Source organism: Engystomops pustulosus, chromosome 10 (assembly GCF_040894005.1).
Source record: "Engystomops pustulosus chromosome 10, aEngPut4.maternal, whole genome shotgun sequence".
In the NCBI taxonomy this organism is placed as follows: Eukaryota; Metazoa; Chordata; class Amphibia; order Anura; family Leptodactylidae; genus Engystomops; species Engystomops pustulosus.
The window spans coordinates 100,223,247-100,250,625 of NC_092420.1; the positions used below are offsets into that span (position 1 = coordinate 100,223,247).

The 27,379-nt window shown below is 44.1% G+C and overlaps 1 protein-coding gene across 2 annotated transcripts in view; it reads right to left on the minus strand.

Annotated features, from left to right (window-relative positions):
- The window catches only part of NEGR1 (neuronal growth regulator 1), a 464,122-nt gene that overhangs the window by 170,595 nt on the left and 266,148 nt on the right, over window positions 1-27,379 (minus strand). For both annotated transcript variants that reach the window (XM_072129222.1, XM_072129221.1), the window contains exon 4: window positions 20,314-20,445. In XM_072129222.1, coding sequence (XP_071985323.1) covers window positions 20,314-20,445 — 132 coding nt within the window. The remainder of the gene's footprint in view (window positions 1-20,313; window positions 20,446-27,379) is intronic.

Genomic DNA, 27,379 nt, shown 5'->3' on the forward strand with positions numbered 1-27,379 from the left:
GGCCTGAGGGGCTACCCTAGCCCCTCTGTGATTGAGCTTTACAGGCTGTGACACTGTGTAACCCTTTGTCCTAATTCCTCAGCACTTGTGCAGTGAGTAATATATGTCAAGAACAACTACATGATCTGCTGATTATGGATGCGCGGACCCGAACCGCATTCTTTGGGTCAGTGTTCAACATTGTGGCATTGGGTCTCCAAACCCAGACTTCATTCAGAAGTTCTGGTTGGGGTTAGGTGTTTGTGCTGGTACTGATTGCCGGTGTTTGCAGTCAGTTCGGGTGCAGGTACCCTAATTGAACCTTATTTCAAGGTTCCACCAAACTTAATTCGGTCCGCTCATCCCTACTGCTGATAAAATGAACATTGGGGCTTATTTACTAAGGATCCCATGGATCGAACTTTCGTCGGCTTTTAGAAATTTTTGGGATTTGTTCTGCTGTGACAACTATTTAGAAGGGGAATGTGTCGCACGCTACCGGATTTTGGCGCAATCTCGCTGCCTTGCATGCGACACAAACCGGGGGGGGGGGGGTGCGGGTCGTCGGACGATCCGACGTATTCGGACTGAATGTGGGATTTAACTGTAAAATTGGGTCGCAAACGCAAGCACTTACATGCACCAGGAAGAAGAAGATGGTGAACTCCGGGGACTTGATGCAGGATATCTTTGTGATCGGAGCAAAGTTTATTCTCGTAGGACAACACACAGCAGGGATTGCGCAAGACCGGCTAAGTAAATGTGCCCCAATGTACTATAATAATTGCACCAATTCTACATCCCCGGATGCCTTATGACATCACATATGGCTACATGGATAACCCAATAACAGCTTTAATACTAGAACCAATCAGAAACTCTCATGTTCCCTAAATGTATGGAATGTAAAATACAATGTACTAGTAGACCATTACCCACAATGCCGCACGGTGACTGCGCGATCTTGGCACGCGCCTACACTACGTGCCATGTACTAGAGGCCGGCCAATGGCTCGTCTTCTCTCAGGGATGTGATACGCACTTCCTAAATTCTGCCGTTTCACTTCAAGGAAGAATTTGAGCGACCAGAGAGCAGCAGCATGAATCACACTCATAACTATTGCCAGAAGGCAGAAGAATATACATTCAGTCAGGAGACAAAAAAAAAAAAAAGATCCCGCCGCCTTCACGCAAACACTAAAAACCGGCCATAAATCAACCTTTTAATAACACACATTGTTTCTCACAGCCAACATTGTGACAAATGTTCTGAGCAGAATCCATCATCTTCCTGTTGTACCTGTCCTCTCCGAGCTCGTTTCAAGTCAATTGCATTTTTTATTATCCGGGAGCAGATTGTGATGTGGTTTTTGTATTTCGTGAATCTTTTTGATTTTATGCCGTACACATATGATGGACACCGGCGATCTGGGGGTCAATCATATTTCTAGAAACGACCTAAATCTTACTATATCGGTGACAAATATTGAGCGCTACTTGAAGGTCCACCATGTTCTCCGTGGCTCCTCAGGACCTTCTTATTGGATTTTATCATTGTAGGTTGGTTGCCGATGACTATAGTTGATGTGGCAGCTCAGAATTAGGAAACCATTATGGATATGTTACATGGTGGATACTAATGGGGCCCAATGGATTCTATTGGTTATAATGGATTCTATTGGTTATAATGTTGAGTTCCACCCAACTATCTTTCAGTTTCAGTTGCCTGATGGCAAATAATATGATGAATGGCCAATGAGGAGATGGAATAAATATTCAAATAGATATTCAAAAACCGAAATCAAGTAGGAAGTGATGAGCAGACTCATTCAGGTTCGGGTTCACAGAGTTCGGCCGAACCTCGTATAAGTGTTTAGTTTGGGTTCCCGTTCCCGAGCCCCTTTGATCATTGCTGGCACCGATTGTGGATGTAAACCCTTTAAATCACCCTGGCAAGGCATTTAAATGCCATTGGGGGGGTTCCCTCATTACTAGTTAAGATCCCACGTTTGGTGCCGCCACTGATTGTGGGTGTTAACTCTTTATATGCCTTGAAATTATTATTTGGAGCGATGATCGTAGGGAAAATGATGACATTGTGGCATTTAATGGGTTTAAACCCATGAACAAAGTCGGCACCAAGGAGGGGGTAAGCCTGAATACCTAACTACAAACTTAGCGGTTTGGGTCTGCTCATCACTACTATTGAGTATAACAGTATCCCTGAACTAGTTACGCAAAAATAGACATTAAATACATAAAAAATTACAATATATGATCAAAAATATCAAGTGTAAGCGAAAATGGCTTATGGTTCCAAAAATTCTAAAAAGTTTTATTTTTCAAGATAAATAAATCCACAAAAATACAAGAATAACCTAAATAACATAATGCATGGATGTTAAAAGAATATTTACCAAAAATGACCTACAGCCCTTTGGACCTACACCAGTTATGAAGGCCATCTGGTGCCCGGACACAAATATGCTAAATACATAAAGATGGAATCAAATTACTTGAGAAAATCTTTCGTTTTTGCATCCTATAATAAGTGTGTCTCCAGTGATTCCAGTGCAGTTGGGATGTTTCCTCGGGTTCCCACCAGTCCTCAGTAACCGAGGCCATTCCTGTTATCACCTGATATGATAATTAGGAGAAGGAAGCCCGGAACGTCACACCGTAAAAAAAAAAAAATTTGCATCAAAGAGTTATTGCCTGATATCTTCGCTCTTCTTCTGCTCTCTATGGCCAACATAGTACAAGTCAGAGTTGGTGAAGGTTGTAAAACGTCTTTTAAAGTGAACCTGTCATCTGAAATTGGTCTAATAAACTACTACCAGTATGTTGTTTACCAGCTTTACACCTTCCAAATTATGTTTCTTTCATGGCCCTGGATGGTTCCATCACCCAGAAAATCAACTTTGAAGAGAGATGTAAATTGTTTATATAAAGTTAAGGAGGCGGAGAGTTTAACACTGAAGTCAAGCTCTCCCCGCCTCTGAACACCTCCTCCTGTGATTTACATCATGCGCCAGACTTCAGGAGATCTGGTTAGTAATGTCTCTGGGTGCAGGACAATCAATTACAGTGAAGGAGCTTTGTCAGGCAGGGAGAGCTTGACTTCAGTGATAAACTCTCCACCTCCTTGACTTTATACAACCAATTTACATCTCACTTCAAAGTAGATGTTCTGGATGATGCCACCAGCATGGGCCAAGAAAGAAACAAGATCTGGAAGGTGCTACGCTGCTTGACAACATACTGGTTGTGCTTTATTAGGTCCATTTCTGTCAACATTTTCCCTTTAAGTGGTGGTTCACAAAGATCCCTCCCCAAAGCCCAGTTCTAGGTAAATCCATATAGACCACATTTTTATAATTATATATTTTCAATTGGTAAAATATTGGCCTATTCCTTGAGTAAACCATCCAATGATACATTGGGTATATTAGAATAATTATAAAAGTGGTTTATCGTGATGGATTTTGATGGCAGATTTGCTGTAAAATGATAGAAATGTGTTTCAAGCTCTTATGTAGATATCGTAGTAGGACTAAGACCAGGGGAGCACCAACCATGAGAATGGGAACCAGAATTGAGCCTATTGCCTCAGGTAGCAGCACCAACAGCCAGGCAGGAGGCAACATCAGGGCTAGATTTACTTTAAAGAAGTTTCACTGTAGATCGCTGCAAAGATATCGAGAAAACGTCTCCTCTACACATTGACAAAGTCACCGTATATCTGCCTACGACGATATGACTGTAAGGCTACATGCATACTGCCGTGTGCGCAGCTCACCCCCGCCCCTCTCCATAGCGATATATGGCCGCAGCGCCGTAATATGGGTAAAGATAGGACATGTCCTATCTTTTCCCGGGCTACGGAGCGGTACGGTGCCGCACGTGTGCTGCTATGGAGCGGTACGGTGCCGCACGTGTGCTGCTATGGAGCGGTACGGTGCCACACGTGTGCTGCTATGGAGCGGTACGGTGCCACACGTGTGCTGCTATGGAGCGGTACGGTGCCACACGTGTGCTGCACCGTACCGCTCCTGTAGGGCGCCGTGAGCCCATAGAAGTGTATGGGGGACGTATATCGGCCGTATATACGTCCCCGATACATGTGTGTGAATGCAGCCTAAGATTGCTCTTATTTTGATGTCCACAGCGAGCGTCATAAATCCTTCACAATTCAAGCCTTAATCTGAAAACGAGTGACTGAATCACCAGACGCCACCGAGACCCGGAGCATCTTGACTTGGTGGATGGCGATTACATTAACTCGAAACTTCTTATTCTAAACACAGAGCTTACAATTTGAAATATTCAATAAGCGACATGACGGATGGATTAAAAATGCTGCGTGTTGTCGGAGGAGGAAGTAGATGGAGCTGCTTGATCCCTACGGAATCTCGGAATGTATAAAATGTCATAACCAGCCGACCTTTCCCTGGAATGCATTAAGAATTCTAGGCGTCGGAGAGATAACTTAACATCAATCAACCGAACGGCTTGGACTTTTGTTGGGGGAATCGGCTGTTCTATTTCTTGCACATGTAGCGGATGGTAAATCCTTTAAGAAATGTTCAGCCCATTGTACAAGTCGTTATCACGTGACGAGCTCTCGGCACCTCCTGACGCTCATATCACCCGTTTTTGTACTTTTTGCTTCGGGAAGTAGATAAAGTACATAAAACTCTGCACTTACTTATACAGTGATATGAAAAGTGTTTGCTCAGTTGATGTGTTTTAATATTTTCCGGATCCTTTGACTTTTCTTGGAGATGAGATCCGGACTTTATGAAGCATCCATGTTCTTCAACCTTTACGAGGACCTTACAGCACCTCCAGCTCTTTGAAACTTTAGATAGGTGTCATGTCACTGATTACGGCACAGTTGGAATTTGTCAACCAATGCCTTTGGTTTAAACACTTTTTTCGACTCTTAACTGTCAAGTGGGTGGGGCCAGACTGGCAGTGTTATTTTGGAATTGATTTGGCATCTTAATTTGCATATTGAGTGCTGAAACTAATGGCACTGATTGCTCAGGATTAGTTGTGGGTAGAGGAACTAGCAATAACGACTGTGCCAGAACCGGTTCAGTGAAGCCGATTTACCGTTAACGACCAGACCCTTTTTCGTTTTTGTGTTTCCATTTTTCACTCCCCATCTTCAAAACTCTAGAGCTTTTTAATTTTTCCTTGTACAGAGCTGTGTGAGGGCTTGTTTTCCGGGTAACAAATTTCACTTGGTTGTGACGTTATTTAATATTCCATGCCATTTCCTGGGAAGTACCAAAAAATTCCAAATGTACTATAATTGGTGAAAAAATAGACTTTTCTTGTGGATTTTTACAGATTTTTCCGTCTTCTGCCGCTAATAACATTTTCATACTTTGGATTATGGAGCTGTGGGTGGTGTCATATTTTGCAAAATGAGCTGACATTTACTTTGCTACCATTTTGGGGACTGTACGACCTTTTGATCACTTTTTATAATAAATTTTATATGTTGCAAAATGACAAAAAAAATTACATTTTGGGCGCTATTTTCGGTCACAGGGTTTAATGCCGGGAATAACTGTTATTAATAAAGTATTATCAATGATTATTAAATTATATTATTATTATATTTTGATAGATCGGACATTTTGAGACACAGGGATATCTAACTTGTTTATGATTTTTATTGTTTATTTTTTTATATCAGTTCCAAGGGAAAGGGGGTGAGTTGAATTTTTATTGTTTTTTTCAAATGTTTTTACTATTTTTCAGACCCCCTTGTGTACATTAACCCTTGGTTGTCTAATTGCTCCTACCATATGCTGCCATACTACAGTAAGGAGGTATAAGTAGATTTTACGCATGATTTATTACAATAAGCCACTGGCACACTGTAACAGATCTATTGTAATTAGACAGCCTTGACCGACAACAAAGACCAATGACCGATTATTGCTTCCCGATTGAAGTCACAGGGAGCGACGATCGGAAACACAATGGTAGCCCATCAATTGGTTTACAATATGCAGCAAACACCCACGTTGAATGGAGAGGGCTCAGCCCTCAATCCCTATCCATCCATATCCCTATCCGTACATCTGCAGAAACCAGAAAAAATTCAGTCATGGAGAGCAGGAATAAACCTCATCCAGAGAGCCGAGATTCTACAAAGTTCCATATTATGAAGAGGATCTTCTAAAGCGTGGAACTTCCTAGTGGCCACATCAACGACTGCACCAACTAATGGCCTGAAAGTTCAACGTGGACATCACATTTTCTACAGATTTCTGCTACAATTTGTCGAGAATGATCAAGATCATCATCTCAATGTATAACTTGACATTTATAACTTTAAAAAGAAACATTTTCCCACTTTATCGTCATACATGACGGTGGAAATGTGAAAGCGTGGGGTTGACTAAGGTCCTCGTCAACTTGTTTTTATGAAAAGCTGGAACCATTCCTTCCCAGAGATCTAGAAGAGTCACCTTCCATCAGAGCAGAGAACATCACTGAGACGTGAATCATCTAAAGCACAAAATAAACGCTACATCTGAGTCATCAAGGGCAAAGCAAAAGATTCGGCAAAATACTATGACTATTTTGTTAAGATGATCCTTATGTGTCTGGTCCATTCTACTCCAAGACCCGGGGCTCCTCAGCGTCCGGAGCTTCTAGCCCGACAGTGATGACTTCAGGTAGATTGGGGCACATTTACTTACCCGGTCCATTCGCAATCCAGCGGCGCGTTCTCTGTGGTGGATTCGGGTCTTCCGGCGATTCTCTAAGACAGTTCCTCCGACGTCCACCAGGTGTCGCTGCTGCGCTGAAGTCCGCCGAGGTCCGCCGGAGTGCACCATCCTATTCTTGGTGAAGGTAAGCGCGTGTCCAGCGACACTTTTTTTTTTAAGATGTGGCGGTCTTTTCGAATCCGTCGGGTTTTCGTTCGGCCACGCCCCCCCGATTTCCATCGCGTGCATGCCAGCGCCGATGTGCCACAATCCGATCGTGTGCGCCAAAATCCCGGGGGATTTCAGGAAAAAATCGGCGCAAATCGGAAATATTTGGGTAACACGTCAGGAAAACACGAATCGGGCCCTTAGTAAATGACCCCCATTGTGTATGACAACTCATCCGATCCCCATCCTCATACATGACTGCGGAGATCAGGGATTGGCTCAGTGATCATGTACATGCCATACATACATGCCATATCGTCACTGTTGGATTGGAAGAGCCAGCAGACAATTGGTCAGAGCTAGAATTATGGGCAGGTAAGTACATGAGAGGTAAGTCTATGTTTCTTCAAACAGGTTGGAACCAAATTATCTCAGGTTGTAGCATCGATATAAACCTTTTACGAGAAGGCAAATATTATGTTACTAATTGCTACCTATTGGAATATTAAAGCTTCAGCTGAAACCTGCCTCCATTTCATTAGATGATGTGATGATGTCTCCTCCGAGTCTTCACAATCCAAACTATGGAGCCTAACAAGGGGAAACAACAGAAGGTGCAGCTCCTGGCAGGTGCCCAATGCAGCTCGTGCACTAAACCCATTACCCTCTGAGCTCCCGGCACAAATCTTTTTGCATTTTCATATAAATGTTCAGATTCTCCGACTCCGACTGTGAGGTTCTGCGTCATAAAGGCTTCCTAGTGGATCTTAAAGGAGTAAAGGCTGAACTAAGACTAGAAATTGCAGCAGATTTATGGCAATTACTGATGCCGGATGATACATCTGACACCTCCTTGAAGGGCATCTACCACCAGGATGAAGGTCTGTATGCAAATGAGCCTGAGGGGCTCCAGGCTTCATAGGTATTAATGGAGCCCGGAGCCCCTCAGGCTCATTTGCATACAGTCTTTCATCCGGGTGGTAGATGTCCTTTAAACAAATTTGTCCAACTAGTTGCTTTAATTATTTCATATTTGCACCAAAATTTTGGTGCCATTTTGGCAAAAACACTCACAGATCAAACCATGCCTTCTTTTTCACATAGCCACGCCCTCTTTCTTTGTTATGTCACGCCCCCGAGAAGTATTTTAGTCCCTTTGATGACTTTCTGTGAGAGTTCTTGATGTAAGGAAGGAATAATTTCATGCCCAACAGGGTGGTACCTCCACATGTCCTCCTCCACATTGACCTACAATGCTGTATTCTGATCCTTGCACTGACCTTGAGCTTGCACCACTGACCTCTGTCTGTCCTGACCTTGAGCTGTCTATGACTATTCTTTGCCTTGCACCAGTGGCTCACAACCAACCTGGACCTTATGGTAACATTATGCTACTTCTGCAATAGATTGTACTTTTGTATCACTATCTAAGTCAGGATTCCTGTCTGGGGTTTCAAGGATTAGAAACATTAGTGTAACTTGGTTGGGACAAGCGAACCCGAATCACAAAGTCCATGACAAACAATGAACATCATGACCATGTTACAATGATCAGAACTCTCCCCATTGGAATGCAATGGACTTTGCTAGTGGCAGGGGCGTAACTAGGAGAAGCAGGGCCCCATAGTAGACTTCTGAATGGGGCCCCCTACTCAGATATAGATATTTGTATACTGACACATTTATACAATTATGCGCACACATTAATGCACTGATATATACACTCATACACTTACACAGATCTGTCCCAGGAGCTGCTGACCACATTTCATACTGTGGAAGATGTGACCTGTTCTATAAATATTATGCTGTGCAATGTGCAACATGTATATAATGATGCACATCCTCCATTCATTATCGTTTCAGATTGGATGCCAGGGCCCCCTGACACTGCGGGCCCCATAGTAGCTGCTATGGCTGCTACCACTGTAGGACAGACCCCCTCATCACTAGCAGCCTTGTTGATTCACCCTAAGCCCTGGTCTGCTGTGACATTGGGTTCAGGATCATTTTGTTCCCTGCTGATGGACTGTCACAGCCACTAAAACAAGTCAGATTTACTGCAGATCTCTGCTGGTTGCACAGTCATTCTTTATAGAAGTCTAATCTGCACCCTGTGTTATCATTTTTGGGCTGTTATTGGGGCTCGCTGAGCAGATTAAAAAAAAAAGCCGAAATCAGCGGATATTTATGGCCGCTCTCTGCTGCAGGTGAAAAGTGCATGTTAATAGAAGCCGAGGAGAAAAAGCTCCCACGGTCCTGGAACTCAGTCTGACTAAATAGAAGAGGGAGATTTATTAGCAGCTCCCAAACAGTGTGTGTGACTGCGAGACTCTCTAACAGCTGCTCCCATGCATCATTTTTATTGCCCTACAATTTCTGCAGATGACAGGCACAAGTAAATATTTTGGTTGGCATCTGTAGAATGGATTTGGTAATGGGCAACATTCGTAAATGACTACTAGAGTTTTTTTTTTTTTTTTGCTACTTGTAGAGATCTCGTTTTATTGCTTTTTTGCTTTTCATTACCTGCGCGCTTTGCGCCTTTGTGTTTGCTTCTTGCGCTTTGACTTTTCCCCCGGTTGATGGTTTTGTCTGAGTAATTCTTATCCATCTCAATCACAAGAGATAAAGTGTAAGGATTAATAGACACGTCTTCATCTTACAGATCACCAGTCTGCCCCCCGAGGGTCTATAGAAGGAGTCATTAGTGGGGTTTGCTGGCCTCTATTTGGGAAGGAGTAGGGGGGGGGGGGCATGCTACTGCGCCGCAGAATTTTCCATGGCAATAAATTCAGACAACTACAGGGCGCATTAGACAGGGAACCTATTATATGATAAAACTTTGACTTTTCTGAAGTTTTATTTGGGGAAGGTTCAAGAACAATGACCCACATAAGACCCCAACAGTAAAAGGTCTCCATTACTGATCAGTTCTTATTTGACCGTAGTCAAAAATGTACATGGAATCATAAGAAAAAAGTGATTGATACAATTATCTAAAAATTATCTTCCTAATAAAACCTCAGAGATTCCGATGTGAAATATTTTTTTAAGGAGTTATGACATCCTAATCCCTACTGCAAGTGAAGGGGCTGAGCTGCAATACCAATAACAGCCACTATGAAATGTACAGCAAAGTGATTGGTAGGAGGTGAAAAGATTGTAGTGCTAGTTTGATTGATGTGGTCACTTTTAAAGTCCTAGGCAACCCCTTTAATAAGGTGGTCACTGTGTTTGCAGCTAAGTCTCCTAATTACAGCATAAAAGCCAATAGAAATAGCTTTTTTCATGCTTGTCAAGGAAGGAGCCAAAAGGACTTCTTCTGCAGGGGAATTGTCTGCTGCAAGATGATGAAGGAGACTGATTCTATCCATAATCAATCCCCAGAGGGAGATGGAAAGTGATTCTATCCATAACCCAAAGGGGGAAGGAGACTGATTCTATCTATAGCCCAGAGGGGGGAAGGAAAGTGATTCTATCCATAACCCATCACCAGAGGGGGAAGGAAAGTGATTCCATCCATAACCCAGAAGGGGGAAGGAAAGTGATTTTATCCATAACCTAGAAGGGGGAAGGAAAGTGATTTTATCCATAACCCAGAAGGGGGAAGGAAAGTGATTCCATCCATAACCCAAAGGGGGAAGGAGACTGATTCTATCTATAGCCCAGAGGGGGGAAGGAAAGTGATTCTATCCATAACCCATCACCAGAGGGGGAAAGAAAGTGATTCTATCCATAACCCAGAAGGGGGAAGGAAAGTGATTCCATCCATAACCCAGAAGGGGGAAGGAAAATGATTCTATCCATAACCCAGTGGGGGAAGGAGACTGATTCTATCCATTACTCCTCATGTGATGGGGATTATCCCCCTATTTTCAGTGTCACCCCAGTCTTCCTACTAGACACATTTTTTGCTTATCTGACATAGAAAGTAGCAGGACACGCCTTTGGTGGACCAACTGCCGCATTAACATACAGATTTACATAGGAATTTCTCAGAAATGGGATGATGGGAAAAATAATTAAGATTATTTTTGAAACCTCAGCGCATTTTTCTACAACTTGCTCCCAAAAGATTCTGAGTCTTGGGGAGGTGGTGGACGGCCATTAAGCGAGTCAGTAGCTTACGAGTTACTCACCTACAACCTATCTGCTGGGCGCTCTCCAGGGTCCTGAAATTAAGTAAACGCTTGTGCAGGACAGCGCCGCCTTCAACTGAAACTCAATTTTTGATGTCATCACCCTAGAAAGGTAAGATCAATAATAGTTTTCCCTGCTAGAGACTCATGCACATGGATGTGGTGCTACATCCATTTGTCATGAAGTGAAGGGAATACAAATGGAGATTGAATCAGATATCAGTGATGTGTGTGATGTATGGATGTGGCATATAGTGGATGGGATTTACAGAAAACACATTACTGGGCACATTTCTCCCATTACTGGAGTCTCCGTAGGTGGAGTGTATACAGAATACAACACTGGGATCTCAGGTCCTAGACCTTGGTTAGATGGATTTTAAAGAGTTTGTCTAATCATGGACAACCCCTTTAATATCAGGTCTGGTGAGCAGATGACCTTGTTATACTGACAAATGGTTGTGGTTTTATTTTACTATTGGTAAGTCCCTGACATTGTGTTTGCAGCCACATTTAGCTCCGATGTATCTGAAATAAGGTTGGACATTGTAGGGATTTCCGTTTTCCGTACAAATCTACAAATTGAGAAAAGCTTAATTTAACAATATGGCACAGAATGTTATTTTGAGTCTTTCCGTAATATTTCATAGCTTTTTTGTAGTGTTATCACATGTTGCAAGTAGCGATGAGTGGACCTGATGGTTGGTATCGGCTCCAGAGGTTGGATGTCTTCCTGGTCATCCATTGCCATGGCTAGTTGCCCGGGGCATCAATTTGCCAGGTGACCATCGGGGCTGCTCATCTACAATTGCAAGTTATCACATTGCACAAAGACAATGGGGCACATTTACTTACCCGGTCCCGTTCCGATCCCACGACGCGTTCTTCGATGAGGATTCAGGTTCTACCGGGATTCACTAAGATTGTGCACCTGATATCCACCAGGTGTCGCTGCTGCGCTGAGGTCCACCGGAGTTCACCTTCTTTGTCCCGATGCATGTCATGCCATGCCCCCCCCCATTTCTGTCACGTGAAAGCCGATGCGCCTAAATCCGATCGTGTGCGCCAAAATCCCGGAGCAATTCGGCGCTAATCAGAAATTGTCGGGAAACCTAATGAAAGTGCGTGATTCGAACCCTTAGTAAATGAGCCCCAAAGTCAATGGGGCAGATTTACTTACCCGGCCCATTCGCAGCGCGTTCTCTGCGGTGGATTCGGGTCCGGCCGGGATTTATTAAGGTAGTTCCTCCTCCGTCCACCAGGTGGCGCTGCTGTGCTGAAAAGCATCGGAATGCGCTGGAGTTCACAGAGCCGGGCTGAGTGAAGGTAAGTGCAAGCTTGTTTTTTAAATGCAGCGGTTTTTCCAAATCCGTCGGGTGTTCGTTCGGCCACGCCCCTGATTTCCGTCGCGATGCGCCACAATCCGAACGCGTGTGCCAAAATTCCGGGGCAATACAGGGAAAAACTACGCAAATCGGAAATATTCGGGTAACACGTCGGGAAAACGCGAATTGGGCCCTTAGTAAATGATCCCCAATGTCTCCATGGTTACAGACTACACAATGACCAGCTGTAGTCTGATCCCGTGGTCATGTATCATTGCCATTCGTTGCTACCCTTCCGAGTATGTGTTCTCCATCATAGCTAATGTTCACCCCATAGTTTACCCCATCAGTATGTGCAACACTGTAATAGATGATTGTATGGAATCATACGGCCACTTACTGATACGAGATGGGGGTCGGCTCTAAGGAGGACAATCTTGGTTCTCGCACAGTGCGAAGGTTTTATTTACTAACGTCTAATCTTGCATGAGTTCTGCCATTTGCTTTCTGCTGCTACAATGCGCCGGATGATACGTTTAATCAATCCACTCATCCTGCATTTTCACAACTCATTTCATGTGGCTTATTCAGCCGTATAACATGTTAACCGTCCTCTTGGCTCGTAGGCTGCAATATGTTTCGTTTGTTGAAGTGGATATAGTCTCTCTTTAATTCGTATCCCCAGTGCTCCCCCCGCCCGCTGCAGCCGCTCCTCCACCGGAATGTTTAAGACTCCGGCAACAATCAGCCGGGACGCTGTGATTTGCGGCTGTAATCTTCTCCCAGATTACGAGAATGTGCAACCAAATCAAATCCTGTTCCTCTGTTCTGAGGCTGGAGCATATTTTCTGATGTGCTGGCGGAGGTGAGACAGGTTCTCATGTCTTTAACTAAATTCCCTGCCTGATACAAGGAAGATGCACGGCGAGAAAACACCAGAAATAATATAAAACAAGAGGAAGGGAATCGAATATTTGATGGCAAACCCAACAATGTGCAAACAGATGCAGGAGGGTTCTATTCGTGATGTTTTGGGCTGACTGAAGGACAAGGAAACAAAAATGTGCACAACATTAGAGTCAGTCATACGGCAAGTAGGGGACCCCTCCAGCTTTGTATATCACCTTCCCCCTAATACACTACATCGGCAGGAGGAAACAAGGTTATGGGTCAAACCATGTCAGGGGTAAAGGGGTCATATAACATCAGTGCCTCCTTTTGCTGTATGGGTCTTTGGAGAGTGGATGATGGTTTGATCCATATCTATGGTCACTTTCGGAAACAATTTAATGAAACTGTAGCATATGAAGGACACTATGTAATGATGGTTTTACTTGTAGGAATTGTTGGACTGGGGTCCTTTGGGTTCACCAGATAAAATTTTTCTGGGGGTTTACCCCCATTTAACATCTGGGATCCAGTATTAGGTTAGAGCTTGGGCCCACCACAGGATCCTCTCTTTATCTGGTGGGCCAGTCCGGCGCTGCTTGTGGGGGGAACCCGTAATAGCCGAGGAACCTTTGTGACCATCAGAATCCAGTTGACTTCTCTCATGGCTCAAAGTTGTTTGTTTGTGTTTACTCTCAAAATCCCAAAAATATATTGAAATTTTGACAGACCTTGTGTGGTCTTCACCCAAGTGTAATCCTGACTGCTTGAAGGAACTGCACCAGGAGCTCGGCTGAGGATAGAGACTGATTCACAGCAAAATCTGCATGAAATTTAGGTCAATTTTGCAGATGATTGTGTCAATTTGCTTTTACCATTCTGATAGTACAACGTAGTCTTATTACCTGCAAACATAGAGATTGTGCGTCTGGTGATTCCTACAGGAACACAAGGAGAAATTCTCTCGACAAACAACAGGGCACAGAAGAAGCTCGCCCCATTGCCAAGTGGTGGAGGGAATGTGGAGAGAAACTGCTCACCCCATTACTACAGGAACATGATGGAGGGAACCAGGAAAGATGCAGTCACCCCATTACTACAGGATGGAGGGTACCAGGAAAGATGCAGTCACCCCATTACTACAGGATGGAGGGTACCTGGAAAGATGCAGTCACCCCATTACTACAGGAACATGATGGAGGGTACCTGGAAAGATGCAGTCACCCCATTACTACAGGAACATGATGGAGGGAACCTGGAAAGATGCAGTCACCCCATTACTACAGGAACATGATGGAGGGTACCTGGAAAGATGCAGTCACCCCATTACTACAGGAACATGATGGAGGGTACCTGGAAAGATGCAGTCACCCCATTACTACAGGAACATGATGGAGGGTACCTGGAAAGATGCAGTCACCCCATTACTACAGGAACATGATGGAGGGTACCTGGAAAGATGCCGTCACCCCATTACTACATGATGGAGGGTACCTGGAAAGATGCAGTCACCCCATTACTACAGGAACATGATGGAGGGAACCTGGAAAGATGCAGTCACCCCATTACTACAGGAACATGATGGAGGGATCCTGGAAAGATGCAGTCACCCCATTACTACAGGAACATGATGGAGGGAACCTGGAAAGATGCAGTCACCCCATTACTACATGATGGAGGGTACCTGGAAAGATGCAGTCACCCCATTACTACAGGAACATGATGGAGGGAACCAGGAAAGATGCAGTCACCCCATTACTACAGGAACATGATGGAGGGTACCTGGAAAGATGCAGTCACCCCATTACTACAGGAACATGATGGAGGGTACCTGGAAAGATGCAGTCACCCCATTACTACAGGAACATGATGGAGGGTACCTGGAAAGATGCCGTCACCCCATTACTACATGATGGAGGGTACCTGGAAAGATGCAGTCACCCCATTACTACAGGAACATGATGGAGGGAACCTGGAAAGATGCAGTCACCCCATTACTACAGGAACATGATGGAGGGATCCTGGAAAGATGCAGTCACCCCATTACTACAGGAACATGATGGAGGGATCCTGGAAAGATGCAGTCACCCCATTACTACAGGAACATGATGGAGGGAACCTGGAAAGATGCAGTCACCCCATTACTACATGATGGAGGGTACCTGGAAAGATGCAGTCACCCCATTACTACAGGAACATGATGGAGGGTACCTGGAAAGATGCAGTCACCCCATTACTACAGGAACATGATGGAGGGTACCTGGAAAGATGCAGTCACCCCATTACTACAGGAACATGATGGAGGGTACCTGGAAAGATGCAGTCACCCCATTACTACAGGAACATGATGGAGGGAACCAGGAAAGATGCAGTCACCCCATTACTACAGGAACATGATGGAGGGATCCTGGAAAGATGCAGTCACCCCATTACTACATGATGGAGGGAACCTGGAAAGATGCAGTCACCCCATTACTACAGGAACATGATGGAGGGTACCTGGAAAGATGCAGTCACCCCATTACTACAGGAACATGATGGAGGGAACCTGGAAAGATGCCGTCACCCCATTACTACAGGAACATGATGGAGGGAACCAGGAAAGATGCAGTCACCCCATTACTACAGGAACATGATGGAGGGAACCAGGAAAGATGCAGTCACCCCATTACTACATGATGGAGGGAACCTGGAAAGATGCCGTCACCCCATTACTACAGGAACATGATGGAGGGAACCAGGAAAGATGCAGTCACCCCATTACTACATGATGGAGGGAACCTGGAAAGATGCAGTCACCCCATTACTACAGGAACATGATGGAGGGAACCAGGAAAGATGCAGTCACCCCATTACTACAGGATAGAAAGAACCTGGAAAGAAGCTTCTTGACCCATTACTACAGGAACATGATGGAGGGTACCTGGAAAGATGCCGTCACCCCATTACTACAGGATAGAAAGAACCTGGAAAGAAGCTTCTTGACCCATTACTACAGGATGGAAGGTCCCTGGAAAAATGCAGCTCAGCCTACGACTACATGGTAGGGTGAACCTGCAAAGAAACAGCTCACCCAATTACTAAAGGGTGGAGGGATCCTGGAAAGGTGCAGCTTACCCCATTACAACAGTTTGGGGGGAACTGAGGAAGGAGGAGCGTGTCCCCTTATTAAAGGATTTAGGGAAGCTGTACGGGCATCTCTGCCTACTACTACATGATGGGGTGAACCTGGAAGGAGGCAGCTCACCCCATTACTACATGGTGGAGAGAATCTATATAGAATTATCTCCCCCTATTCCAATGTGCAAAGAGTATACAAAGGGTATACAGACCCCTTAGATGCCACGGTCAGTACTCATTATGGCATTCCCATCAGGACCAGGCTGACAGTCACTGCTCGGCCTCTGCCATCATCAGAGGGGCTCCGCTCTGGAGCCTTTCTATGGGTATAACATGACATTACAGAGTGAGCAGTTGCTGCACCGTTACCTCCTGGTGTGACGTCATTCAACACTCATTCCATTACTTATTCTTAAAAAAAAGTTTCCTGTATCTTAATCTTCTCGCCCCCCTCCAGATGCACCACCCCATTTATTAGGGGTTTACAGCGTAAAACTTCCCTCGTCTGCGAGATTTACTTTTGCTGCCTAATTAGTGTTCCCGGGGAGGCGGAGGAGCTTTTCATTTGTCTTCTTCTTCAATCACCGTTATTGCCGGCAGCCATGGGACCCACGTCAGAATGTGGACATTACTGGGAGAAGCCACTGTTTCCATAGCAGCACAATGAGAGGTGGAAGATATTTCAATATAGGATGGGATATTCATGGATACATGTAATGGTTTAAGAAGATCTATATCATTGCATCAAGAAATCAAAGAACACAGCAGTGTGAGGACTTTTGGTCAAGCTACAATCCTGGAATATTAATCAATTTTTCACAGTCCTGCTGCTACTAACAACATTCGCAAAATCAAGATGAATGAATTAGCATTATCTGCAGTTTTGCATGGTCAACATTGCCGACACATTCCCTTGACTACCACATCGTCTGACTGGTTGAAAAAGTGGAGCTCCCCTTTAAGGAACACTGAAACTTCACAAGTGGCAATGAATAAAAAGGACGATTTCCCAGGTACAGCGTTCAAGGGTTTAATTTATGGAGGCAGGAGGAGGCGCGATAGTTAATGAATGTAGCATATGACTGCGGCGCGGCCATCGTATGATATGTGGGAATTATCCGCAGAGAAAATCAAACTGCTCTTAGAGGGAGAAAAAAAAGTAAAAGGTACACAAATTATCCACCGTAAATCAGCATCCACCAATAAAGCCTAATGCAATATCTAATACAATTTATGAGGGTGAGATAAAATTAGATTACTCTCTGAATAGCTAATGGGCCGCCATCGAAATCTTTAGCCAGGATTTTCCTCCAGCTGATAGTTCTGTACGCGGTTATAATGGGAGAGTCATCTCTTATTCATGTCGTCATGAACTGATGGATGTGAAGATTAAAATACGGGATAAACAGAATGGGTTAGAGAAAGGTTAGAGGTCAAGGGAGTGGAACCTGTCAGGAGAAAACGCAGCTTCTTCATTCTGACCCCTATGGTTGGGGCTCAGTGCTCTAATAGGAGAAGGGGGTAAGGATAGTAAATTGCTTGCTAAGGGTCATTGGAGGGTTCAGACATAGAAAGCTGCATGTATAATGGATGTTGTCATATGAGTGAAGATCTTGCATCATCAACACCTCCCGAATCTCACGACTTCAGTTCCCCACCACCCTCTGAACCTCAGGACCTAATATCCCCACCAGCCTCTGAACCTCAGGACCTAATATCCCCACCAGCCTCTGAACCTCAGGACCTAATATCCCCACCAGCCTCTGAACCTCAGGACCTAATATCCCCACCAGCCGCTGAACCTCAGGACCTAATATCCCCACCAGCCTCTGAACCTCAGGACCTAATATCCCCACCAGCCTCTGAACCTCAGGACCTAATATCCCCACCAGCCTTTGAACCTCAGGACCTAATATCCCCACCAGCCTCTGAACCTCAGGACCTAATATCCCCACCAGCCGCTGAACCTCAGGACCTCACATCCCCACCAGCCTCTGAACCTCAGGACCTAATATCCCCACTAGCCGCTGAACCTCAGGACCTCACATCCCCACCAGCCTCTGAACCTCAAGACCTCACATCCCCACTAGCCGCTGAACCTCAGGACCTCACATCCCCACCAGCCTCTGAACCTCAGGACCTAATATCCCCACCAGCCTCTGAACCTCAGGACCTAATATCCCCACCACCCTCTGAACCTCAGGACCTAATATCCCCACCAGCCTCTGAACCTCAGGACCTAATATCCCCACCAGCCTCTGAACCTCAGGACCTAATATCCCCACCAGCCTTTGAACCTCAGGACCTAATATCCCCACCAGCCTCTGAACCTCAGGACCTAATATCCCCACCAGCCGCTGAACCTCAGGACCTCACATCCCCACCAGCCTCTGAACCTCAGGACCTAATATCCCCACTAGCCGCTGAACCTCAGGACCTCACATCCCCACCAGCCTCTGAACCTCAAGACCTCACATCCCCACTAGCCGCTGAACCTCAGGACCTCACATCCCCACCAGCCTCTGAACCTCAAGACCTCACATCCCCACCAGCCTCTGAACCTCAGGACCTAATATCCCCACCAGCCTCTGAACCTCAGGACCTAATATCCCCACCACCCTCTGAACCTCAGGACCTAATATCCCCACCAGCCTCTGAACCTCAGGACCTAATATCCCCACCAGCCTCTGAACCTCAGGACCTAATATCCCCACCACCCTCTGAACCTCAGGACCTAATATCCCCACCAGCCTCTGAACCACAGGACCTAATATCCCCACCAGTCTCTGAACCTCAGGACCTTGCATCACCACCATTTTCTGATCCTCAGGACCTCACATCCCCACCAGTCTCTGAACCTCAGGAGCCCCACTCTCTGATCATCTTTGCAGGATTGGACTCTACCACCCGTACAGCTGATGACTCTGGTAAGCACCCAGAGCACTTGATCACTGCTGTGGGTGTTGGACCCCAGACAACCACCCACTTATGACCTACTGACACCCCTTTTAAAGAAGACCTCTCTCCGCCTCTACTACTTTGTATTTTCTAATAGGTGTTGCTCCAATGATTCCGGCACAGTCGGAGCAGTTTATTGGTGTTCTGGATGTCGGACCTCCACCCATTATATTTTGATAATCTACTAACACCCCCTTTAAGGAGGATCTCTCAGCACCTCTTTGCAGTCATCATTAGCCGAGTGTCGGACCACCACTGATCACCTACTAATGAAATATGATAATGATAAGTGAACAGGGGCCATACAACCCTTTTATTTAGAACCTTACACTATCTAACTCTTTCGACACTTTCCACACTCAACTGATATTGGCACAGTTGGAATTTTCCCCGAGCTACATTGATCCAAAGCAACCAGTGCCAAGACTTTAAGTTCTCTCTTCTGTTGGTTACCAATATTTATGTTTGAATGGCAAGAGCTGGAGATGTTTGAGTTGTTGGAAGTTCCCTTATGGAGGATTTTTTGGCTTTCCATGTGCAGTTTTCATACTGATAACCTACCCACGGTATCGGGCATGAGTAGTGACCGTGCACCAGTCTGCTATTCTGGCTGCTATCCTGTGCTACCAGCTGCTCATCTAGCAGAGCCAGAAGCCAAAAACTCATCCAGCAGCTCTGCTCCTCTTCGAGTGAATAGCCAAGAGTTGTCCTGGGTTTGAATCTAACTAAGAGCAGCATCTGCCTAGAGCTTCCCTGAGATCGCTTTGGTTTACTCCTGACACCTCTTAAACCTACTGACAGGGATTTTATATTGTGAGTTCTATGTCCTGCTCTATAACAAGCTGTCTGCAAATTGTAACCAGAAAATGTGTCCCACCCCCAAGGAGCATCTGGCCACGCCTCTGCACTATAGACCCACCCCTGCAGGACACAATTTACATTGCACTATTTTTAATTATCTGTGTAACTCCATATATTCAATTATTCATAGCTACTTACAGTTTACAATGATATTCACTTTCTTCACATCTGGAAAGGGCACAGAATTTTCCGCCAAACACTCGTACTCGCCGGCTTGGTCTCTCGTAATGCCATAAATATCTAAGTATTGCCCAGTGCCAAATGGCTTTGCTGAAAGAAAAGCGACAAAAGGAGCAAATTAAAAATACAGGAATTAAAAGCAATATCTTGTGCATTAAATCTGCAGGAGTATTTTAGCCGAGAACTTTACTGCAAATTTAACACCATAAATAGTAATGAAAGCTTTTAGCGGTTCCTTTTTTTTTTTTTCGTACAAATTGAGCTATTGGCAATAAAGAAAAAAATATTTAAGGAGTGTTATTTTATTACGACGGCGATGGTGAGGCAGATATGAGCCACATGGGACAAGAGTGCGAAAACGTAAATGGATTCGGAAATGTGGATATTTTTATCCTATTTTCATATAAATGGACCAAAAAACCTGTGCTAATGTATTCGATAATTTACAGGATTTTACTGAAACTCTGGTTCTTTGAAAAAATTCCAGCTCTCTGCAGCCACCACTAGGGGGAGCATTCAGTATACAGTATGCAGATTTCCATTGCCTGCTCCTGTCTGCAAATTGATATTTATGGCTACAAAATTGTTCGACTATTTTATAATATGTTTATAGAATCTTTTCCTACTCAACTATTCATCAATCTGTTCAGTGTTTCCTGCTCTATAACATGCTGGCCACAGACTGGACTGGAGGTTCAGCACATCAGGTCCATAATATGAGGATTCTGGAGAGGGAATACATGTTCATCTTCAACAACTCTTAGAACATTGGTTGATTCACTAAATAAATAGAACTCGTTCAAATCTTCAAAATGGATATTTACATAATATGTGACCCTTGACCCTACAGTTTCTCCAGGGCATTAACCTGTCCCAAGATATTGTGAACTTTGATGTGACTCTAACCAAAAAGCATAAACAAAACCTAATGTTGGGCACCCGCGTTACCAGTGCATCAACAGACCCGGCTGATTCCAATGGAGCAAACCATCTAGTGCTGGGACCCAACACTGATGTGACCAGAACCGAAAAACTACTCTTCAAAAAAGTCTAGTCTAAAAAAGAGCCTCCAGTTAAACTGTATTCCAACCAATATCACTGATTTCAATGGAATGGTTCATCTACTGGGTTTGGGACCTCTAACAATGGCAACTTTAAAGAGGAAGAAGCTCTTGCAAAGCCAGGCCCTTCCTTTGTCCCTAGCAAGACAAACCTGACAACCTTCCTATTGACTGCTGCAAAGTCACTAATTCCACAATTCTGGAGATCCCAAGATATCCCCATACACGCTAAATGGTTCACCAAAGTGAATGAAATCTGCAGTTTGGAGGAACTGCTGAGTAAGATTCGTAGGAAACACTCCTCCTTTCTTAGACTATGGATCCCATGGCTACATCATAAGACCAGATTGGAAGGCTCCATCACAGAATAGACACATACCGTGCAAGAAACACATACACCACTCTCTTTCTTTATCACAGGGTAGGTACCCAACCTCCTAAACCAAGCTTACCTCCCTAAGACAGCCCTAACACATTGCTTACATCCAATTTACAAGCTTGCTTTGAGTATTTTATGTTTGTAAAATAAATATTAGCATATGTGTTGTAATGATTTGACAATGTTATTATAACCTGAGTCAATCAGCTGATCTGTAGTGGACGACAGAGCCGCTTGTGGGCATGTCTACCCCATGTGAAGGCACCTGCGTAGATCCAGTTCTTAAATTGCTGTCTTATTCGCATTTGTAATTTTGTTTTATTACCCAAATGCATTGAATTAATTTGCTTGTTCGATGTTACATGAGCAAATATTACAAAACAATAAAAATTTATTTAAAAAAAAAAGAGGAAGACGCTCAGGGAGTTGGACTTCACCTTCCCATTCCTTAAGTTTGGTGGAAGACACCTCTACACAACCCTCTTCTCTTCTATTAAGAACATATGTATATGGACGGGAATGTTGGACAATTGCTTCCAAGATCTTTTTGATGTATCTTCAGCGCCAGTCACATGATTTTTTTTTAGGATGAAAACATCTCTTGACTCTTAATGAGATCCATCAATTCCGGCATTTCAAAGTGGCCAGAATACCCAAAACAAATGTGACAATAGCCAGAAACTCCCATTCGAAGACCTGAAGCGTAAAGAAGAACATCAATATTAGTTGAATATCCACTGATACGGCTGATTTCAATGAAATGGCCATCAAATGCTTTGGGAACATCTCAACCTGGATGTTCTAGGAGAGATAAGCCACTGCCAGTCATTCTTCTCCCACTTCTCTCTCCCCGCTTCCATTGGGTAAACATGCATTTGTATAGGGGATCTGGCCAAGACAGGCGTCCGGCCATCAGCTATCTGAAGTATATGGCCGACTTAAAACCTGACCTCTTATCTCTCCTTAGCACCACGCAGCCTATGGAAATATAAAGTATTTTGATGAGTTTCCCCTAAGTTCCCCCCACCAGGCCAGAAAGCATATTTTCTTGAACGGACAAAGATCTCTGCTCTGCACAAATCCCGATAATCCCCATGCACTGGGTTTCTGGATGTAAATATTTCACAAAATGAAATCTTCAAATCCAACAAAGGTCGCGAGCGGAATTCTAAGCAAGACGCGGTAATCTGGATGTGACGCCCAGCAGATGCTTGGATGTCTTCTGCTGAGGTTAGAAGAGAGGAAATATGTAAAGAACGTTGGATTGTTCTACAAACACATAAACTAATCCTTGTATAAATATGTAAAGAAAACCCGGCACTGTGGAGAGGATGACATCGGGGAGCCAGCGCGTTGTGTGCCTGGCGGAAGGTCTGCGCTGGAGATGTAATGCTTTAAATCTAAATAAAACAAGTACAAGTTTTTGTAAATTGCATGAAGCCGTCTCCGTTCTGTGATACTCATGATAAAAGAATTATGGAGAGAAATCTCATACAATGGAAGCAGCTGTGGCTGTGTTCTGCATGATTGCCCGCACCATCCTCTACGTCCAGGTGGAATCGATTTAGACAAAATGTTTACTAACCCTCCAAAAAGCAACGGAGGAAACGGTAACAAGAAAGTCGTCGGTTTCGCTGGCAACAATCCCCTTTCATTTATTCGCTGTTTATCTGGGGGGTTTATTTGTATTTTTGTCAGGGCCAACTTGTACAGGAACACAGACGGGTTTTTAGAGATACAGACTGAGGGCAAATGGTTCATGAGATGCTCATCAAAAGATGGAACGTAGACAAACCCAACTCTCAGAACTCAATCATTTCTAACAATAGAACCAAGGAAAATTTAAGATATATTGAAACTACTCCACCTCATTTGTAGACCAGATTTTTAATCACTGTGGGGCACATTTACTAAGGGTCCTGCGGCCGCGATTCCATCGGGCTTTCCTGAATATTTCCGATTTGCACCGTTTTGCGCTGAATTGCCCCGGGATTTTGGCACACGCGATCGGATTTTGGCACATCGGCGCCGGATTGCACGCGACAGAAATCGGGGGGCGTAGCCTTCGGACAACCCAACGGATTCGGACAAACCGCGGAATTTAAAAAAAAGAATTGTGTCGCAAGATCAGCACTTACATGCACCGGGAAGAAGAAGGTGAACTCCGGCGGACCTCGGTGCAGAAGCGACACATGCAGGATATCGGGCGCACGACCTTAGTGAATCCCGGCAGAACCTGAATCCTTGTCGAACAACGCACCACGGGATCGTTACTGGACCGGGTAAGTAAATGTGCCCCATTATCTTCTAAAGTACAAGTACAATATGCATGTTGTTCTCTGAGATGACTACCCCTACTGAAGTCCACATCATCTAGACCAGGCCTCGGGAGACCATATTCATCTCAACCAGACTTTAGATTTCCTTATTTACCAAAGTATGCCTGATCTTCTTTGGGACGACCAACTCAGGTGATGACTGAGATCACAACTAAAAATGTATAAAGATATAAGAAAGCACAACACAGAATACAAAACACCACCTCTTAAAGAAGTCCTTATTTGAGAAGTTTTCCAAACTCTTGGATCTGTCCATTGGACTTGATATTGAGTGTTTTTTAGACTGGATGACTCCAATGCTTAAAACTTTTTTTAAATAGTGGTTTTATTTCCATATATTAAAATATTCATATAGAACAACGCGTTTCGAGCTCGTGCTGAGCGCTTCATCTGTAATATTACTTCGTTTTGGGTGATCATTTAAAAGAAGTCTTTGTTGTCTCTTGTATTTTGATGGAACAAATACTTCTATTTTGGAGAACTTGGTCGCAATATAGAAGAAGTGACAGATAATAATACATATGATTGTCATCGTACGTGTGTGATAGCTCCTGACACACATTTATACAGCAGCCCTTCCAAGACCTTTGTAAGGTCCTCCAAAAGTCCTTAAAGGACCACAGATATGTATTGCATCTAAACCAAGCACACTTACATGCTGGCGTATGTCTCCTGCCTCATTTGTGCTTCTTATAACTTAGTTTTTGAGAAAAAACATCTTTTAAAACTATGCAAATTAGCCTCAAGGGCTTCTGACCACTCAGGATCCATTGTTTGCTAACTATTGGCACCTCTATTTGGCCATCTGGCTGGGGAGGAAGGAGACATCAGAAATGCCAAATGTAAGTGTGAATAATCAGCAGACGGCTGAGCTAGAAGGGGCTTCTGTGACATAGCCAGGAGCCCCTGAGGCTCAATTGCATAATTTTGAAAGCTATTTTTCTTAAAAACTAAGTTATGTGAAGCCAAAAGAAGCATGGATTCTGTATCAGTAGGCACGCACCAGCATGTAGGTGTGCTTGGTTTACACCCATGTGGAGGGTCAGCATCCCATGCCTGCTTTACTGTCCTATGGCAAATTGTTTTGTATTTTTTGTTGCTCTTACTAAAAATCCAAAAAAGTTTATGACAAAAAAAATTGGTCTGGTTAGGTAACTCCCCCCGATACCACTTGTCTTATATGCCAAATGTATAACTGGGCAAATGACATTTGCCATGTAAATCAGAGTTTGCCGCACCCCTGTCCTCCTAATGACATCATAAAACGTTAGTGTTTCTATATGTTTTTCAAACATACCTGCATAGCCCCGCCCCCAGTGCACCCCACAGATCAGTTGCATAAAGCTATAAATGCAATTTTCTCCCAAATTACAGTTGGGAAACACCAAAACCCCTTGTATTGTTTGTATCGCTTTGTATGGAGTGTAAAAGTTTTCACGAAGAGTTTTATGACGAAGGGTGAAGTTTTTTTTTTATCCAAAACGACTCAATAAGACATAAAATAACTAGAAATGAAATAAATATATAAGAAAACCCCGAATACCTGGAGGACGGATCTCATGATTTGCACAGCTGTGCCGGGGCTTCTCTCACGTCAAGGATGAAGTTGTGTGAAAACCTTGGCCGACGGATGTGTTTTTGAATTATTCCTCATTTTGTTTTCCATTCTTTGTATTTCTTTGGAGCCGTGTAATAATCCTCGGTGTCGCGCTCATCACTAACGTTCTTAATCATCACTATTGGCCACGCTCCCAACACATCAGATGGTCGAAGAATGACTTATTAATGTTCATAAATTAAGTTTTGTTTGTGTCCCAATACACAAGTCGATCCATGAATTTACTCAGGAAACTCTCTGGATGGAATTACCATAAAACACGGCTACTGTACAAAGCCATAAATATGACAGCACTTTACAGCGAGTGATCATAAAAATGCAGGAAACAATTTAGGAGATAAAGTAGATATAAATCAGCATCAGCATGTTTACTGATAAGTCTGTGTAACCCCTTCATCACCAGAGAGTGGTCCAAACTCTTCTTTTTCTTCATCTGTGAACATTGGGTGGGGGTGAATGTGCCCGCATTCTCCACCAAAGAAAACTAAGCCAGAATCCTCGTAGTGGAGCATCAATGGCTAGAAGACTCTACACGCCTACACAGCAGCCTTAAAAGGAGAACTTTTACTTCCCAAACCTAACCAAAACTAACCCAGAATCCCCGTAGTGGAACATCAATGGCTGCAAGACTCCACACGCCTACACGGCAGCCTTAATTGGCAGTTTCCATATGGAGAACTTTTACTTCCCAAACCTAACCAAAACTAACCCAGAATCCTTGTAGTGCAGCATCAATGGCTAGAAGACTCTACACGCCTACACGGCAGCCTTAATTGGCAGTTTCCATATGGAGAACTTTAACTTCCCAAACCCAACCAAAACTAAAGCAGTTACTCATGACATATGTCTACAGGAAGACCACACTTACTGCTGTGATCATTCAAATTTGACCAACATGGAAAAATGTTCCAAAATGTTTCTAATTTTCATCTATTTTGATTAAAGGAAACCTACCACTTGTAGTGGCAGGTTTCCGATGGCAATACCGGGCACCAGCTCAGGCGCTTACCGTGCACGCGGCTCTCATTCACTTCCTATGTAGCCGCGTGCACGGTAAGCGCCGAGCGCGTACCTGCCTGCGCCGGCTATAAAGTTTAAAAAGTGTTTTAAACCGCGATACCGCGGTTTAAAACACTAACTAAAATAAGCTCCGGCACCAGCTCACCCTGACCTCACCCTGAGCTGGTGCCCGGTATTGCTATCGGAAACCTGCCACTACAAGTGGTAGGTTTCCTTTAACTCCATTGATAGGCGTTTTATTTGATTTCTATGTGAGTGGAGCCATAGCTTGTTGCCTCCAGTCTTCCTCTTCCAATGGAGCATGGAAACCTGGACCTCACCTCTCTACAAAAACTGACATTTTTGAGGAAAATATTGGGAAGGGGTATAATGTTCTCCAATCAAAGAACAATTGGAGGAAGATATGGAGTGTCTAGTCCTCCTATACCTTGATGAGTAATAGATTGTGTGGGCCCAAACCATTTTCAACTTTTGAAGCACTGACCTTGTTTTCTATGTACACCCTTAGATAGCAGTCTCTGGATAATTTTTAGGTGTTTTTTAGGAATCTATGATGTAGCCACTTCAAACCATTGACCATTGTACAAGTGGTCAGAACTAGAGATCA